This window comes from Quercus suber, unplaced genomic scaffold (genome assembly GCF_002906115.3).
Source record: "Quercus suber isolate HL8 unplaced genomic scaffold, Cork oak 2.0 scaffold_105, whole genome shotgun sequence".
Classification (NCBI taxonomy): domain Eukaryota; kingdom Viridiplantae; phylum Streptophyta; class Magnoliopsida; order Fagales; family Fagaceae; genus Quercus; species Quercus suber.
The window spans coordinates 610,369-628,166 of record NW_027069570.1 but is presented as its reverse complement, the minus strand read 5'-3'; the positions used below and the strand labels follow the sequence as shown (position 1 = coordinate 628,166).

General features: G+C 33.0%; 2 protein-coding genes across 3 annotated transcripts; one reads left to right on the top strand and one right to left on the bottom strand.

Annotated features, from left to right (window-relative positions):
• Positions 1-1,564: 1,564 nt before the first annotated feature.
• LOC136068226 (formin-like protein 14) lies at positions 1,565-2,491 on the top strand. The gene has a single exon (XM_065775105.1). The coding sequence runs from the start codon at positions 1,565-1,567 to the stop codon at positions 2,489-2,491; it is 927 nt and encodes a 308-aa protein (XP_065631177.1).
• Positions 2,492-3,625: 1,134 nt separating this feature from the next.
• LOC111985798 (lysine-specific demethylase JMJ18) lies at positions 3,626-12,185 on the bottom strand. Of its 2 annotated transcripts, XM_024017456.2 has the most exons (11): positions 11,897-12,185; positions 11,660-11,746; positions 10,507-10,584; positions 9,180-9,692; positions 8,863-9,087; positions 7,858-8,019; positions 7,124-7,492; positions 5,875-6,997; positions 5,656-5,759; positions 4,793-4,981; positions 3,626-4,301 (listed from the first exon to the last, which is right to left on the bottom strand). In XM_024017456.2, the coding sequence occupies exons 2-11, from the start codon at positions 11,699-11,701 to the stop codon at positions 3,930-3,932; spliced, it is 3,177 nt and encodes a 1,058-aa protein (XP_023873224.2). In that variant the 5' UTR covers positions 11,702-11,746; positions 11,897-12,185; the 3' UTR covers positions 3,626-3,929. The 2 variants fall into 2 exon arrangements, with proteins under 2 accessions (XP_023873224.2, XP_023873223.2); XM_024017455.2 differs by lacking the exons at positions 10,507-10,584; positions 11,660-11,746; positions 11,897-12,185 and adding an exon at positions 9,796-9,897.
• Between the last annotated feature and the right edge of the window lie 5,613 nt (positions 12,186-17,798).

The window sequence follows — 17,798 nt, the reverse complement described above, 5'->3', positions numbered from 1 at the left end:
AACTTTAGCCCAATCCTTCAAATCATATATTGTTACATAGATACAATTTAGCCACTGTAATAGATACAATTTAGCCCTAATAGTTATTTCTATAATATAGTCATTCTTTAGTTTGGTAATTTTTTATTACGAGAAATAGTTATTCCTTATGAATAGCTATTTTTCAAATGAGGATAAATATTCCTCTTTAGAAAGATTGTAATAGCTATTCTTTAATAGGTGCAATATTTTCTAAAATTAATATATTTTCAAATAAAAAACTTTCCATATATACATAACAATTATAAAATAAAAATTTATAAAATAGAACTCATCTTTCTTAAATTTAAAAAATATTATTTTAAAGGAAATATAATTGTATGAGTAAGATATTTCCTAAAATAAATCTTAAATTTTATTCTAATGTTACAACTCACAACCAAATCTATGAATAAATTTAGTTATTCTATTACAACACATTTTATTCTCAGTAATAAAGATTACAATTCTTGTTATAATCCTTATTTAGTCTGCCAAATGTGCTCTTAAAAAATTCAGGACACATGGTGACCCTTGACTTCTCATTAAAATTGCATATTATTATTATTATTATTTTCACCTGCAACACCTTAGATAGAATAGAGTCACATTATCCAAAAATGAGAATAGTTTTAACTTTTAAGTGCTATTTCAGTTATTTTTACTAATGCATTTTTAGTTGACCTGTAGCCTACAGAGATGTAATTTGGTTAAAATGTTGAAAGCACATAATGATTTTTATGATGAATTGATTAAATTTAAAATTTATTCGACCATTCTTTTGCTTTTAACTTTATCTTTCCTGTTTAACTTAACTACTTATCTATTCTTCCCAAAAAAAAAAATAAAATAAAATAAAATAAAACTTAACCACTTATCTAAAGGCTGGTGGGATACTAATGAATTGCACTTCTTCAATTGGATGGATCATGGAATGAATTATATTTCACGACTTTCTTTATCTCTTGATAGAAGGGAAAAAAATGGAATAGCGCAATTATTAATGAAAATGTAAAATTGTTGTAATTTTTTAAAATTTTCCTTTATTTTATATTAATGTTATTACGATTTATTTAAATTTTTTTAAAAGTTGAAATTAGTATAAATTAAAATAAAATTATATACGCTTTTGACAAGTTCTTTGAATCCAAAAAATAAAGATTATCATATATAATATAGGGTTAAACACAAATTTATCATATATGACAGTAATATTATTCTTATTAAAAAAAAATAGTGAGATTTTCTGTAATCCCCAAATTACCCCTTAGTTTCTAGCTAGCATGATCTGGTAATTGGCGGGAAGAGTTAGGTACAAATGTCGGTTAGGAATCAGTTGGATCATCTTCCAAACAATCTTCTCTGCACAATGCACATAGAAGCTAGATTCAGATAAAAACGCAAACTCACTCTAGTTTTGTATCTGTGTTTACCTTACAATTATATATACCATCCATAATCAAGAACAAAAATACCCATTTTTCAATTTTCATTTTTCTTCTCTAAAGAAAGAAGGAAAAGGTTTCAACTTTCAAGAAACACACTCATGGCCAACTACCCTTCTCTCTTCCTCTCAATTCTACTACTCACCATCACCTTAGCCTCCCCAACCCCATCCCCAAACACCACCCTTTCTCCACCATCTCCATCCCCACCAACCCCATCTCCTCCTCCACCATCGCCACCACCACCACTACCATCTCCATCCCCACCACCCCCATCTTCTCCTCCACCACCACCCCCATCTCCATCACCACGCCCACGACAACACCCTCCATCTTTACCACCACCATCTCAATCACCACCTCCACCGCCACCAAGACCATGTCCTCATCCATCTTCATCACGACCAAGACCACCGCCACCATCATCGCCATCACAACCACAATCCTCCCAAGAAATAAACAACATAATCGAGGCACTAATAGGCGCAAGTGATTTCACCAACTGGGAAAATATTATCTCAATGATCAACCCACTAACACTCCCAATCAGCGCAACTCTCTTCATTCCACAAGACAAAGACGGTTCTCTCAACATGAACACAAACATGGACCCTTTGCTCTTACCTTACCACATAGTCCCTCAGCGCCTCTCTTTCTCTGACCTCCTTCTCTTCAACACCAACACTCGCCTCCCAACTCTCTTACCAGACAAAACTATCCTCATCACCAACACCTCTGCCACCAATTTCACCCTCAACGACTCTCCCATCACTCAACCCGATGTCTACGCCACCAATACCGTCACAGTCCATGGCATTGCAGCCTTTCTTGATTACTCCATTTACGGAGATCATGACACCAATGGGCTCGGGTTATCGTTGCCCAAACCTCCACCCCAGCAGCCACAGCTGCAAGTTTCACCTGCAGATCAGGGCTCAACAATATCACGTGCTGATGCAGCGCGCTTGTCCTTGTGCAGTGAGTTTCCGACTGTCTTCTTCTTGATTGTTTGCGCCGGTTTGCTATAGAGCATATATGTGCGTATATATGCGTAGGCAAGCATCAATGTCACATTGATGGAGTCTTAGATGAGTGTTTCTTTCTTGGGGAGGTTTGTTTTTTATGACTTTTCTTTGATGGGTTTGTTCTAAATTTGGAGGAATCTTGATCTCTGCAAAATTATGCAGACCAAGCATGTGATCAAGATTCAAGAACAGAAGCCTTGTGATCATGCTGTACATAAATTTGTGTATTCATTGACATGAATCCTGTAATAACACCATGCAGTTACACAAGTTACAACATATTTGTTCTATTTTTCTTAGCTTACTTCATTTCTTTAATCTTAGCTAGTTATCCTGATTGAGGACAATTATTTATTTATTGTTAAACTCCATGTCTTTGTTAATTTCCTGCCCTCAATTTTTTATTTATTTCTGTAGTGTTCATTGGTGGAGATCAACAAAAATTCTAGAGGCACACCAATTTTCACAAAATATTGCAGCTAGTAAGTTGTGAATGCTAGATGATAAACTAATATGTCAATGGCAGACTTAGATGAAAACCAATAAAAAACTATCCACTAAATTATTGTGAAATTACTCAAGAGTCCTCTTATCTTCACTTTCAGTAGGTCAGACTTTAAGCTCATTGATGGGTTTGACCCAAAAAATAAAAATAAACAAATAAAGGGAAATAAAAAGCCACTAGGTTCACACTCACTATTTTCATGTTTTTTTTCTGAATATCACTTCATTTGGTTTCAATGCCATATGGAGCCTACTCTCCGATCTATATTCAGATTAATCAACTGCTACTTTTTTCTCTCATACTAATGGGATTGATGGTGAAGTAATATATTCAAGAGAATTTATTAGCTCTGTGCATAACTTATTAATAAACAAATCATTTGCTCAACTTTGAAAAGCCTAGTTTTGTTTTGGGTTGATAGGAATAATTCTCGAATAATTTGCATGTGTACCTTTTTTTTTTTTTTTTTTAAATTTAGTGTGTCATTCACAATCCCATGAGGCACCAACTATTGTGCTTGACCTTCTTGGAAACTCTACTTAAATTACATTTTGCTCGTTGCCACGTCAGAGAGTAATTAGTAGAGCCATATAGAAATAATGACAGTAAGAAGACAAATAGACAATAAGATAGGTAAACCAAAACCGTATCAACGTACACTGCAAAACTGAAATGGTTGTTATTCCAGAATGGTTAGTAAAATTTTCTAATATACAAGCAGCCTTTACTGCAATTGGTAAATGAGATCAGTATCATTAAATCAAGACTCTGTCAAGGTCATGAGTGGCCACATCGCAAATATTCGTGCACAACTCAAACCAATGATATTTCTTCCCATTTTATGGATCTTTTGAAAGAATAGGCCTATCTGACTAACTGGAATAAGAAGCTACCTTGAATGAAAAGAATGATGGGGACCTATTTCTTTTCCTTAATTTATGTACAGGATTTCTGGATCTCCTCTATCAATGATGTTAATGCCACTCTCCATTTAGAACTTTGTGACTCACTGCAGAAAATCCTATGCATTATTCTCAACTCTTCTGGACTTGCCTTCTTTAACAGTCCTCGAAGTACCAAATGTAAGTCTTCATCAATTGAATTATTACCCGGTCCTTCAGATGGATTATCAGGGTCATGCTTTGTCAAACTGATACCAAAATCCTTTTCTTCTGTGCCTCCAATAGAGCAACTCAATTCGAAAGAGTATTTATTGACATCGCTAATATTGTCCGTAGTTAAAGGTCTAATGTGCCTGTGATTCCAGTACTCCATGCACTGATGATTGGGATCAAGAGCCTCAATAGCCTGAGACCAATTTTGTTAGTACCAGAATATAAAATTCATAAGCTAAAGAACATTTGATGCATGACATTGCATGATGGGAATCAATATATATGCATCTGCATGCGCATGAACATTTGGATAAATAGATAAATAAATCAGAGTGTACATGCATTTGCAAGTGTGTGTGTGCGTGAGCACAAGCAAGCAATACAATCATGCTTGCAAGAGTCAACTATCAAACAAGCCAAACAACAATTAAAACAGGGCTTTAAGCATGATCCAGGTTACATTTTACATCCTTTTGATGCTTCTTTTGGGACTGTCGATCTAAGTACAATTCAATTAAAACTTGGTATATTCTCAACAAATTTTAAAAATTAAAAAATAAAATAAATACGGATATTGCAAAATATTGAAATACAGTCCCATTGTCCACCAAGTGTCAGAATTAGGTTTTGTCCTTATATTAAGGCAAAAATTAATGAAGTTAAGGATGCATGAAGGTAGCATACCTCAATAATGGACTGAGAGTGAAACCCAAACATGTCAAGCCCATTAACACTTTGCAAAGGAGGCAGTCCTTGTTCTCCTAGACTGCTCCGACTAATGATTTCTTGGTTTAATCTCTGTAGCACCATTTCCCAGCACAGCTTTGCTGAGACATTTGTGTAAGTCTCACTTGGAGATTCTTCTAAAGTAACCTGGAAATTCATTTAAAAACAGGAGGTTAATACATAAACAGCTTAAAGAACTGATAGTAAATTACAAACTGTTATTGGGGTCTTAATAGAGTTTACTCCTCATAACTTATAAAGAATGTTCCAGTATAATTTGTTATTAGTGATTCCTTAGTGAATGCAACTCCCCCAGTTATATAAGGAAGTCATAGTTCTGACACCTTTAAACATCTAAATGCACACAAAAGAGCATGACATATTCAGATTGAAGTTAATGGTTTTTTTTTTTGGGTTACTAATTTCCATGCTGATCAATCTGGTCAAGACAAGAAGAGCAACGCATGATTTCAGCTTTGGCTGAAAGAAACATGCCAAACTAACTACCCCAGTAGCACATCCATCCAGATTAATCAAGCTTGGACAAGACTGCCTAGAGTTAATCTAGGCCCAGGGCAAGTGTAATATGGCGCAAATAAACTAATTTAAGCTTATGATGGCGAGCTCTGATTTCATAGACATGTTCTGGTGACATGTACATATCAAAGACATTTAAGAGGAGGGACTATGACTTCTTTGTAAAAGCTGTCGTATGCAAGAATCCAAATAGTTGAATATACCCATGTATACTCACCATCAAACTAAAATCCCTACTAAACTGACACAAAAATATTTAAAACAGAAAGGGAGGAAATATCCACCTTAAACAGAGGCCCAAGAAGGCCAGCATCAACAACTTCTGATATGTAACTACCAACTTTTGTTGGATTCACCACACTAAAGAACTTGACACAGCTTCGAAATCCTGCACAAGTCAACCCAAATTGAGGGAAAAATAATCAATGGAATACTCCTTCAAATTAATTAACAAATAATATGGTATTTTACAAGATCCATGCAGATATGCTTCTTCAGCATACCTTTCGGAAATATGGCCTGCTTACTGCACCAAAGCTTTCCAAACGTGACAGTCCCCAAATTTATAAGCTTGACACAGGGATCCAACTTTTGTATTGGAAAGCTTTGGTCCTTTGTGGTTATCTTTACATCCAAGGTATCCGCAAATTCTGATTTCAATGAGCTGTCCAATGGCACTTTAGAACGGGGACATGAAAACAAAAGATCAAACCCAAACAACTTGTTACTGTCTCTTGGAAAGGTATGCTCAACATCTCTCGAACATGAAGGAAAATCTTTTTTTGAAAGGACAGGTGAAAGTGAGACTGATAAATTATGGTCACTATCTTGTTGCATTAAACACAGTTCCCTTTCTGTATCTGAACTATGAACATTTTCTTGTTCACAGTTTGACATAAATGTCTCCTCCACATTTGTGATACCCTTGCAATTAAAGCTATCAGATATAAGTCGCAGCCCACTTTTATGCTCATCGCACATAACATTGAGATTAAAATCAATACAGCAGGCCTGCCCCAACTTAACTTTCTTGTTCCTGACTAAAGTTTCATCATTAACAATAGCATTATGACTTTCTGTACTGATGTGAGATGTGCCTAAACTAAATGATCCATGCTGGGACTCTGACTGGATAACTTCGGAAGAAACATGGCTATATGAACTGCAGGGCACATTTATGTTCAACTTCTCCTTAGTTCCTTGGCAACAAGATAAATTTTCCCTATGATCAAGATACTTGGTTCCACATGTATCACTTTCCATATCTAGCTTAGCTACACAAGCAACCTTATCACTAGCAGAAACCAAACCAGAGCCCCCTGATACCCATACTTTGATTGAATCCACTCCTCCTTCCAGTGCTGCAACCAAGGTATTTAGCTCATTCATAGTGTAGCGGATAAGAACAAATCTATCGTCCACTTCACATGAACAAAAATGGTTTGCATGTTTAAGACATGAAAATTGATCAGGGGAGCACTTGCAGCCAGCAGCAGATAGGTGTAAGTCATAGAAGCAAGATAAACACTCTCTCTCTTTTTCCAAATCAAAGTCCCTTTCCATCTTTTGCAACTTCAAATGCCTTGGAAGGCCATCTATTCGTTCCTCTTCCATCCGTACTCTTGTCTGTCAATAGTAGTAATGATTAAAAAAATTAGTTCTCTAAATCGTGATTCGTGCACGAACATGTGGATATTTATTTCACTGTGAAAAATGAGAAACAAGTGAGAGTGAGGGAGAGGAAGAAATTACCTTAACTGCCTTGGTAAGTACTCCATCTTTACCGCAAAAACTTTTCCATAGCAAATTTCTTGCAGTTTCCTTTCCAAGAACAGATATCTCCCAAAGGGCCTTTACAGCTTCCAGAGCAGACCCTATTAACAATTTGTCATGAGAAATTGATGTCATGCGACGCTGCTCACTATAAAGCTCCACTGCATTTTGGCCATGTACCAACCAATCAACGGGGGCCACATTCACAGCCTCGGCACAGTTGAAGCCACAATTAAAGCCAGAGTGATACGCCCTCGGAAAGGTAAGAACAAATTCCCCAGACCTCTGGACAGCTCGATGTACTGGTACAGACTCAGATTTTAGAACAGAAGGAGATAGCTGAGTGACCTGCCCCAAGATGAAAATCATTATATGAAAGCCTGAAATATGGTCATAAAGTTTATAAGCAGAGACAGAATAGGATGTAGACACCATAATGTCCCTGTGATATCAGGATAGACACGTCATAGCAGAGTGGTGGTACAAAGCTAGGTACCACCCACCGCCATAGGAATGTAGTGGGATTGAACCCAAACATTGAGCAAGGAGAACCTCTTGCTGCGGTGGCATCTTTCTTCATTACTTAAAACATAGTATGTAGCATAAACTTAAAATGAAATCACTTTGTGATAATCAAGTATTATTTTCATTCATGGATTGTCTTAACATAAATTGATAAGAAGACAGTGACAATCAACTATATATCATCATACCAGTTCATTAAGTAAATTTGGTTGTTCTTCAAATAAATCGGGTAAATGCTTTCTCATTGCATCTTCCAAAGTGGTTGCATGGCTTCCAGGTACTCCATACCATACTTTAGGATCACCCCAATGTAGATAGTTCAGTGAATAGAGGTGGTGGTCCTCAACATGCTGTTCCAAATCGCAACAATAGAGAAACAAGATTAAATACTAATTTGGAAAAAGAAATTAGTGAAACATTCAGTTTAAGATCACAGTTTTTTGTTTTATGTTTTTTTTTTTTTTTTTTTTTGAAGGAAAGATAACAACTTGGATGGCCAATTCAACAAAATGATGTTGATCTAAAATTTGACTGAATAAAGAAACATCTTCCACTTCAATTCTTGTTGCATATCCTTAACCGATTGAGTCTCCAAGGAAGTTTAAAATATGTACCATCCCAAAAATAAGAGTGACACAAACCCTTCAACCTTTATATACCATTTAAGTATCAATGGCCTTTAGTTTTTTCCTTTTCTAGACAGAAAGCTCCAAATAATCAGATGTTCAATAAAGTGTTAACCAGTGTGTATTTGAGGATTTACTAAGGGAATGTGATTTCCTTGCTGGTCAACCAGGTTTGAAGGCTAGGCTTAGGTTGTAATGCAGGAGACCAAACACTCTTAGAAACAATAATTCTTGTGTAACAAGTCATAATTTAACTTATCAAATAGATAATTTGGAAATCAGTGAAACCTAGTACATAGAGACAGCAAATAAAAATTTTGTCAAACACCATTTGTAGGCTTGGATAAGTTAAATTTCTTTTTTCTTAATGCAAAAAACTTCAATTTAGGGAGCAAATAGGTCATAAAATTTGTAGTTTAGTACCTTTCCAGAATGTAAAGAGCATCTGAAAAGGCATTAAGAGTGTGTGCATGTGTGTGTGTGACAAAGTCCAATATCCATCATTGTGTTTGATATAATTAACTCATTATGCATGTAGAAATTTGAGAAGTAATTCCATTGACCTACCCAACAGAAAGAAGAAAAACACATCCCAACATAGAGCCATGGTACTAGAACTCCCGAGATATCACTTCCTTCAAAACATAGTACAGAACCTGGCAGGCGTGGTAAGTTGTTTAGATTCCAACCTGACATTGCATACTCATCCAAACCACTTTCAGTTACCATGGAAGATGCCTTAGGAAATCCACTTCCAAATGGTCCTGTTTCTAAGTCAGCTCCATATATTACCTGGAACACGGCAAAACAGAAATTCACATCTTTTTCATAAATAGACATACAAAAAGTAAATGTAAGAGGCAGAGTATATTCTAATTCCATACCTCAACTTCATTTGTGGGTTGCTCAACTATCCGCCAGTATTCACCCTCAATATCGTCCACAGAGGGTTCGCATCCTTTTTGCTTTACAGTTTCAACAAAGTTTAGGTCCTCCTTAGCATTCTTCATTCCAAAGTAGGACTCCTTAAAATAATCAGCGTATTTCTGAAAATCTCGAAGTGTGAGGTCTGGTCCAGAATGAAACCCAAACTTCTCATCAGTCTCTGAAGAAACATTAGCTTCAGAACTACAATTGGCATGTCTCCTGGTTGTTCCAATTCTAGAGTGCTTCCTTCGTTTTCGCTTCCGGCTTCTGTTTTTCTTTCTCATGGGCTCCCTATTTTGAAGCAAGTCAACATGCTGGGTACGTGTAGAAAATTTAGCAAGTTCCCATTTATCTTTCTCTTTAAGAGGGCAGGGTGGAATCCAGGAAGATGGAGGAACAATCCGACATATGCCATATGGTTCTGCCTTCGGACGTATCTTTGCTATGTAACCAAGTGTATCTTCAAATTCCTGATATAAGAAGAATGATATGAAATTAAATTGAAAAAGTAATACTACAGCCAAAGAAAAATTAACGATGACATCAGATCCCTATTTATTGACAGAAGAATACCTCAAGAGAAGGATAAAATACAGGTGCTTCATCAATGAGAGGCCTGCATGCTCCAGCTGGATCCCATCTGGCTGATATCTGCAACATGCCAAAAATTATTGACCATATGTGACAAGAACAAAAGAGAATGGTAGTTTTGTAAAGTTCCTCACAGTAGAGTAAGAAATAATTTAGAAGTGGTAGCACAGACTCCAAAATCAAACAACCTCAAAAAGAAAATGCACCAATTTGAAAAATATGTACAAGAAAAATAGGAACCTTTTTGGCTTATGCCAATCTGGTTCCTTTTCCAAACTAATCAAGAAATGCAATCCAATAATGTAATGTTTCAAAAGTTAAACTTTATACCGGTCTTAGCTTTCTCTAAAACTATTATCCAATACCTCATGTTCATGTATATGANTTCTGTTTTTCTTTCTCATGGGCTCCCTATTTTGAAGCAAGTCAACATGCTGGGTACGTGTAGAAAATTTAGCAAGTTCCCATTTATCTTTCTCTTTAAGAGGGCAGGGTGGAATCCAGGAAGATGGAGGAACAATCCGACATATGCCATATGGTTCTGCCTTCGGACGTATCTTTGCTATGTAACCAAGTGTATCTTCAAATTCCTGATATAAGAAGAATGATATGAAATTAAATTGAAAAAGTAATACTACAGCCAAAGAAAAATTAACGATGACATCAGATCCCTATTTATTGACAGAAGAATACCTCAAGAGAAGGATAAAATACAGGTGCTTCATCAATGAGAGGCCTGCATGCTCCAGCTGGATCCCATCTGGCTGATATCTGCAACATGCCAAAAATTATTGACCATATGTGACAAGAACAAAAGAGAATGGTAGTTTTGTAAAGTTCCTCACAGTAGAGTAAGAAATAATTTAGAAGTGGTAGCACAGACTCCAAAATCAAACAACCTCAAAAAGAAAATGCACCAATTTGAAAAATATGTACAAGAAAAATAGGAACCTTTTTGGCTTATGCCAATCTGGTTCCTTTTCCAAACTAATCAAGAAATGCAATCCAATAATGTAATGTTTCAAAAGTTAAACTTTATACCGGTCTTAGCTTTCTCTAAAACTATTATCCAATACCTCATGTTCATGTATATGACTACATCCTAGACCTGACTAAGTTTGTTGTCCTAAACCTATTGTTTCATCAACTAAGGGGTAAAACCCAATTTTGCTTTCTATCCCCTCACACTGTTTGTGAATAAAAAACCCAGTCCTGAATAAATTGATAATACAATTGCCAAACATCAAACACTTTATAGCATTGTCAATGCAGCATGGAGCAACAAAACAATATTTGACAGATAATCTTCTGTATTTAACTTAAATTACCGTTTGAAAACTTGTCTGTATGTTGCAACAAACATTTTTCCATGTTTTCCAAATTAATCTCTAAGGAGCTCACATTTTATAATATGAGACTCCTATGTAAACCTAGAAAGACTACTTTACCTTCACACCTCACCTTTTTGAAAAAAGTTTGATGCTGATCAAATATACATGATGAATCCTACAAAGCCTACAAGAAGGTCAATTTATAACCTAAGATCTAATGAGCATTAGTTTTTTTTTTTGTGAAGGAATGGATAACAAAGTATCATACTCCTCAACACCCAGAATTAGATTACTGTGCACAGTTATCCCATAGCCAAACAAAAATTTAAAATAAACAAAAACAAAGGGATCAAACTTGCAATGTGTTGAGGCCTGAGGATCAATCATAAGAGAGGTAATCAAAAGACATGAACAAAAGTAAAACATAAAAATATTCTGATCATGTGAGATGGATGGATAAAACAGATATTTTGGATAAATAGGTTCAACCCAATAGAAAGAATAAGAAATCTAACCTGTTTGATATGAGATTCTGCTGCAAAATTGAACTGTGCCATTGGCTACAATTACAAAAAATGCAAACCCTAATTTACCAACTATTCCTGCAGAAATAGACCCCATAATGAGCAACCCAAATAAAAAAAATGCTGAAACAATAAATCAGAAACAGTTTTTCATTCTTTACAATAAAAAAAAAAAAAAAAGACTCAAAATTTAGATAGAAAAAGAAGGCTATCAATATCAATATATACCCAATTCCCAGAGCTTCAATAGCAGCCCCCCAAACAACAGTTTTGTTTCTTGCTTTCTGAATCAATGCAAACTTCAACCAAAAAAATAAAATCCCATAAAAGAATGAATAAAAATATTATCTTTATAAGAAAATTCAATAAACTACAATTTTGAAAAAAATAAAATATTTTCTTCAACCCCCACAAAGAAAAAAAAAAGAATGCAATCTGATTTTTCAAATTAAAAAAACAAAAGGGAATTGACTTAGTAAACAAAATAATTTAATTAAAGAAAGATGATTAGTGGGCAGCAATAACAAGAATGAAAGAATGTGAAAACACAAATAAATAGTATGAAAAAAATAATAATAATAAAATAATGGAAACATGAAAAAGAATAAAAAGAGAAAAAAGAAAAAGAAAGCAATGGGCACCTCAGGTTTTTTAAGGAGGTGTTAAGATTGAAAGACGTGTAAAGTGTAGTTTGTAGTTGAACACTTCTTCTCTCTCTCCTTCTGCCTCGGCTCCTCCAATTTATATGTATTGTCAATGTAAATAAATACTACTATATAAATAGAATAATACGTTTTATTTTTGTTTAGGCCTTTAAAATAAGAATAATAATAAAGTGGGATTTGATTAAATAAGTCCTTTTACTGATTGATTAGGAGTCCTAATCCTAAACACCTTCTATCTTTTAGGAATTAAAAAAAAAAAAAAAAATCTAAGCAAACGAGGAAGTTGAATATTTTTTAAGATTATTATAAAAAAAATAGAGGTAAATAATATATTTTTCTATTTTAGTGTTATTTATAGTCATAGGAAAGAGAGAGAGTCAAACGAACCCGCTAAAACGCACGCACGCACGCACGCACGCACATAGTATTTAACGGAAATAAAACGGTGTGCGTCACAATCGAACCTTGTATTCTGGTTGTTCTATAGTACTATTCCTCTGCTGTTGTAACTTGTAACACAAGCTAAGCTTTTTATTTATTTATACCACTTTTACTTCTTTTTTTTAATTTTTTTATTTTATGGAAAAGTTTAGGAGCACACTTCGTCATGCATCAATAGTGATTGTATTTCATTAAAAAAAAAAAAAAAAGTGATGGTATTGTCCCGTTTTTCACTAGAAGTGTTCTTTTAGTTCCAAATTAAAAAATTAGTTTATTTTACTATTCAGCTTTTTTTTGTACTATTTATGAGATCTATTGCACCTTTTAGTAATATTCACGGATCTCACTGTATTATTTCAGCTAACTTTTACATTTATTTATAGTACTTTCAACAAAAAGTTTTCAGTTTCAGTAAAATAAGTGAATCTTAAATAGACCTTAAATACGAATTGTGGATGATTATGTAAATGATTTAATCCAATCACAATTTGAAAATTAATAAAGTGTGTGACCACTAATCAATTGTTATTTTAATTTACCTTTAAGGTCCAAGCTTGCATAACTTTAGGTCATCTAAGAACACATACTTAGAGCATTTGCATTAGTCAATGCAAAATAAAAACAGCGATTAATTTTACATATTTAAGTTCCAGAATCACCAATATCAGTTAAGTTAAAGATATGTAAATTTGCCAAATTGCTATAATAATCGTGTAAATTTGCACGGATATTATTCATTTTATATTTAGTTTTTTATTCTTTCTTTTTTTACATATTACGAGAGTGAAAGAGTGGATAATAATTGTTTTGACTAAAGAAAGAAAAATAATTAAAAAAAATAAAGAAAAATTGATATTTTAATGAAATTAAGTGTAAAATAGATAATACGATATAGGTGCTTTTGAAAAGTGGTTTTACAAAATAGAAAAAGTAAACTCTTTTGCTAAAATAAATACAATTTTTTGCATTAACTGATGTGAATGCTTGTCCATTTGAGAATTGTTTATTTTTTGTAGTTTATCTTCATCATGTGAGACAAAAAGTATAAAAATAGCTTTTTTAAAAAATAAAAAAACTAAAATTTAAATTATTTGAAATAAAATTGAGACAGAAAGTAATGTGGAACTTGCAAACAAACATAAAATAAACAAAAATCTAGCTTATAATGATTTATGTGGAAGCAAGAAATTAACCCAAGCTTAATTACTTGCTTGAAATCACAATTGATTTCTATTAAGGGTGCAATACAATCCACAACAAGAAATTTGAATAAGAACTAGATAACTCTCTACTGTATAAAATTGTGTCCAAGACTTTATTTATATAATTTGTCTATTACATTTCTCACTATATGTTTCACTCTTCTCTTTTTTGGCTTCTATCTCTTTCTCTAATTCTTCCAAACCCGCCTTCGTTTGTCTACCTTCTTTTCTTTTATACTCTCCCTCTTCTTCTTTATTCTTATCCTTTGCTTAGTTCTCTTCATTTTCTTCTCCAGCATGTGCCATAGTAGGTGTTGTCCTGGTGTAGTTGGGTAGCTTTCTGTCCCATCAGGCTCTTCTTTTCTTGAGGTTATGATGAACAAAAACTTTTGTAGCCTTTTGTTTTATTCTAATAAGTTATCCATTGCATTAAATGCAACTGTGTCAAGGGGATTGTTGTAGATTTATCAAGAAGATTGGGAGGGCATCCTCGAATATCTTGCAAATACCTCGATAGGATGCTTTAGTAGCTTAAAACACAGACTGGTGTGGGTAGTATAGTCAATAGGTTTTCACCTCGGATGACTGTAGTGATTTACTCAAGCTCGGACCAAGGATGATGGGTCCTATTTGGTTGGATTCCAAGGTTCGAGATCTGGAGTGCATTTCTAATGACTTCTTGTATAATCTTTGGTCTGTGTTTCAGAGTATGTATCTCCATGGTTAGGCTTCATATCTTGGAATGATATGTTCTTGACTCATTCTAATCTAAGGCCCAATGCTTACTTGAGTTTTATATACCACTCCTGTACAACACACTTACTCACACTCTTGTTAAATGTCACATTTTTTTTATTAGATTACTGTCACAATTTGTGTTTGGGGGTGCTAATTGATAATTAATTACATTATTTATACATTAATCTACTACTTTAAACGCTAAAATCACTAATTTAATTGATATTGAAACAAGTTGAACAAAATATACATACACACTTTGGATTTTTTTTTGGTGAAAGTAACATCATTTGGATCATTACACATCTTTAGTGCGATGGTCACTCTACAAGTATAAGTGTTTGTATGGTGTAGGGGATAATAGTCAAAGTTCAAATTTTCAGGAGAAAATTTCACATACATACACTTAAATTAAGTTAAAGTAAAATTTCTACCTTGTAAAAAAAAAAAAAAAAAATCATTTGGCGTTTGTGTTGGAGTTGAGAGACTTTGAAAGACGCACACAGACACACGTGAATTAAAGTAAAAACTCAGTCTCACATTTTTTTTTTTTTTTAACTTTTACTTTTTACACGTTCGGTCGGTACTAGGAGAAGCAGTATTATACACACTAGATTGTATTGTGATTTGTGTTATACCGTAGTACTTCTCCTAGACCTGTGAGGAACAAACTAGCTAGTACTTCTCCTAGACCTAGTACCGAATGAATAAGATTTAGATAAGATTAGATTCTATTTCTATTTATATATTTATATTTCGTTATCAGTACTTTGCTTGCATCATCTTGTCCACGTATATCAAACCATCTTCCCCTTCCTTCGTTTTCCCAATATTATCTCTTCTATACTTTTGATTTAATCTTTATATGCATTTATCCCTTTTTTATAGCATATATTTTATCTGTTATCAAATTTTTTTTTTTAAAGCAAGTATTTTATCGGCTTTGAAAAAAAAAAAAAATATATATATATATATATCCATTAAGGCACGCACGACAATAAGTTAATATTAATATTTTGATGTAAATGTATATTTTTGTTGGATGAAAGGCTAAATAAAATAAAAAAAAAATAAAAAATAAATTGTTTACTTTTTAAGGAATGCATAACATAACTTTAAATTTTAAGCTACTGCGATTCTGATTCATACTTTATAAATAGTAAGTGCATTAGTGTGATAGTAAGTGTATTCCATTAAAAGTGATATGTTGAAAATACTAGAAAGTGTCAGTAAGATTCATAATTGAAGTTATAATTTAATATGACAGAACATTATGATGAATGGAATGGAGCTGAATGTTTGGAATAGATTGACACCAAAATATTCTATTATAGGAAAAACAAATGGTCAATAGAATAAAATTTTTAACTTTGAGCCAGAGTTATTTTTGCAGTTCCATTTTTCAATGGAACCACCTACATGCTTATTTTATTATATTTCTCAAAAGCTATTACATGGGTGATGAAAAATAAGTCATTGATTTTATTTTTCTAAATTAGTAACAAATATATTTTTGTTCATATGGGTATATTTATAATTTTTTCTATATATTTTAGTAACCATTATCAATGTTATGTATCTTAATATAGGAAAATGATAAATTGATTTGTAATACAATTAATCAGTTGATAACTGTGGTTTCATGTTTGAATTACCAAAATAGAAAATTATAAAATTTTAGTAGGAAAATTCAATATGATTCAACTGGTGGATTTTTTTTTTTTTTTAAATACAAGATAGAAATTTTACTCTAACCTAATCTAAATGTATATGTGTGTAGAACTTCCTTCTGGAGATTTGAACCCTATCCCTTTCTCCTCATACTCCACAAGCACTTATAGTTGTAGAGTAACCATCGTGCCAAGAGTGCATGGTGGTACCAATGGATTTAATTGATTGATGTTCATAATTTTTCCAGTTCAATTCACTAATATGAATTTTTTCCCGTTAATACAATAGAGGAGGGAGTTTTGGATCCACATTTTTCTCCATGAGAGAACTAGAAAATGTCATTTATAAGACTCTTTGACACCAATTTGGTAGGTTGTGAATTGTGATATCTATTTGTTGAAGTCTTCAAAATATTTACACAAACTATTTTACAATATTTTTATAAACTGCTATGTGGTTTTAGTATTTTCCAAATAGTTATTGCAAGTAAAAATGTGATATTAATGATAGACCCATATTAGAACTAATAAGAATTTGCCACATCAACAATTTGTAAAAATATTGTAAAATAGTTTGTGTCTGTAGTATTACTCTAATTTTTTTATGTAAAACTGAAATCCCATGAATTACTCATGCTAGTATGAGGCATTAAGTTCTATTTTCTATTCTCTCGTCCTTAATTCTCTCTTATTAGTCTTTCCAATTTTGAAGCACAGCCTGCTTCTTTCTCAAATTATTTCATTTTAAAATCTTTTCAACGCTTTCCTTTTTCAAATTTTAACGCTTTCAATACTCTCCTTTTTCTCATGAGTTTCTTAGGCGAAATTTGTAAAATAATAATCTTTTAATATTAATTATTTAAATTGAAATTCTTTTGAAGTTATTTAGAAATTTAAAATTTTTTAATTATATTTTAGAAATAGGATTTTATCACTTTTAGACTAAATTTCAAAATAATTTAAGAATAATGTCAATTTAATTAATAATTATTAAAATTTATTATCTTACAAATCTTGTTAGCTTCTTAACTTTTCTCTCTCACAGTAAAAGCATAGGTCAACATCGCATATAAACTTTGCCAAATTCATAGTCTTTTTTTTTTTTTTTTGCTAACAAAGGTATTTATAATTATTCGAGTACCTAACTATTCATCAAGATGTGTGTAGTCCCCTTTCTCAAAAAAAAAAAAAAAAAAAAAAAAAAAAAAAAAAAAAGAAAAAGAAAAAGAAAAAGAAAGATGTGTATAGTCCCTCGTTGAACTCACCAATTTTATCCAATTAAAGAATGTGCGAAAATGGCTAAATAAGTTGAAGACCATGATTTCCATTGAGAAATCAAGAAGTAGTTTTTTAGAAATATCTCATATAACCGCATATGCGTGGATAGGAAACCAACCATCCTCATATTCACATA

Bases quoted from the DNA above. Each gene is read 5' to 3' on its own strand.
- LOC136068226 (XM_065775105.1), top strand. From the start codon at position 1,565: ATGGCCAACTACCCTTCTCTCTTCCTCTCAATTCTACTACTCACCATC.
- LOC111985798 (XM_024017456.2), bottom strand. From the start codon at position 11,701: ATGGCACAGTTCAATTTTGCAGCAGAATCTCATATCAAACAG. The intron at 6,998-7,123 runs GTAATTTCTTCC...TACTATTGACAG, and splicing joins TACTTACCAAGGCAGTTAAG to ACAAGAGTACGGATGGAAGA. The intron at 4,302-4,792 runs GTATGCTACCTT...AATTGGTCTCAG, and splicing joins ACTCTCAGTCCATTATTGAG to GCTATTGAGGCTCTTGATCC.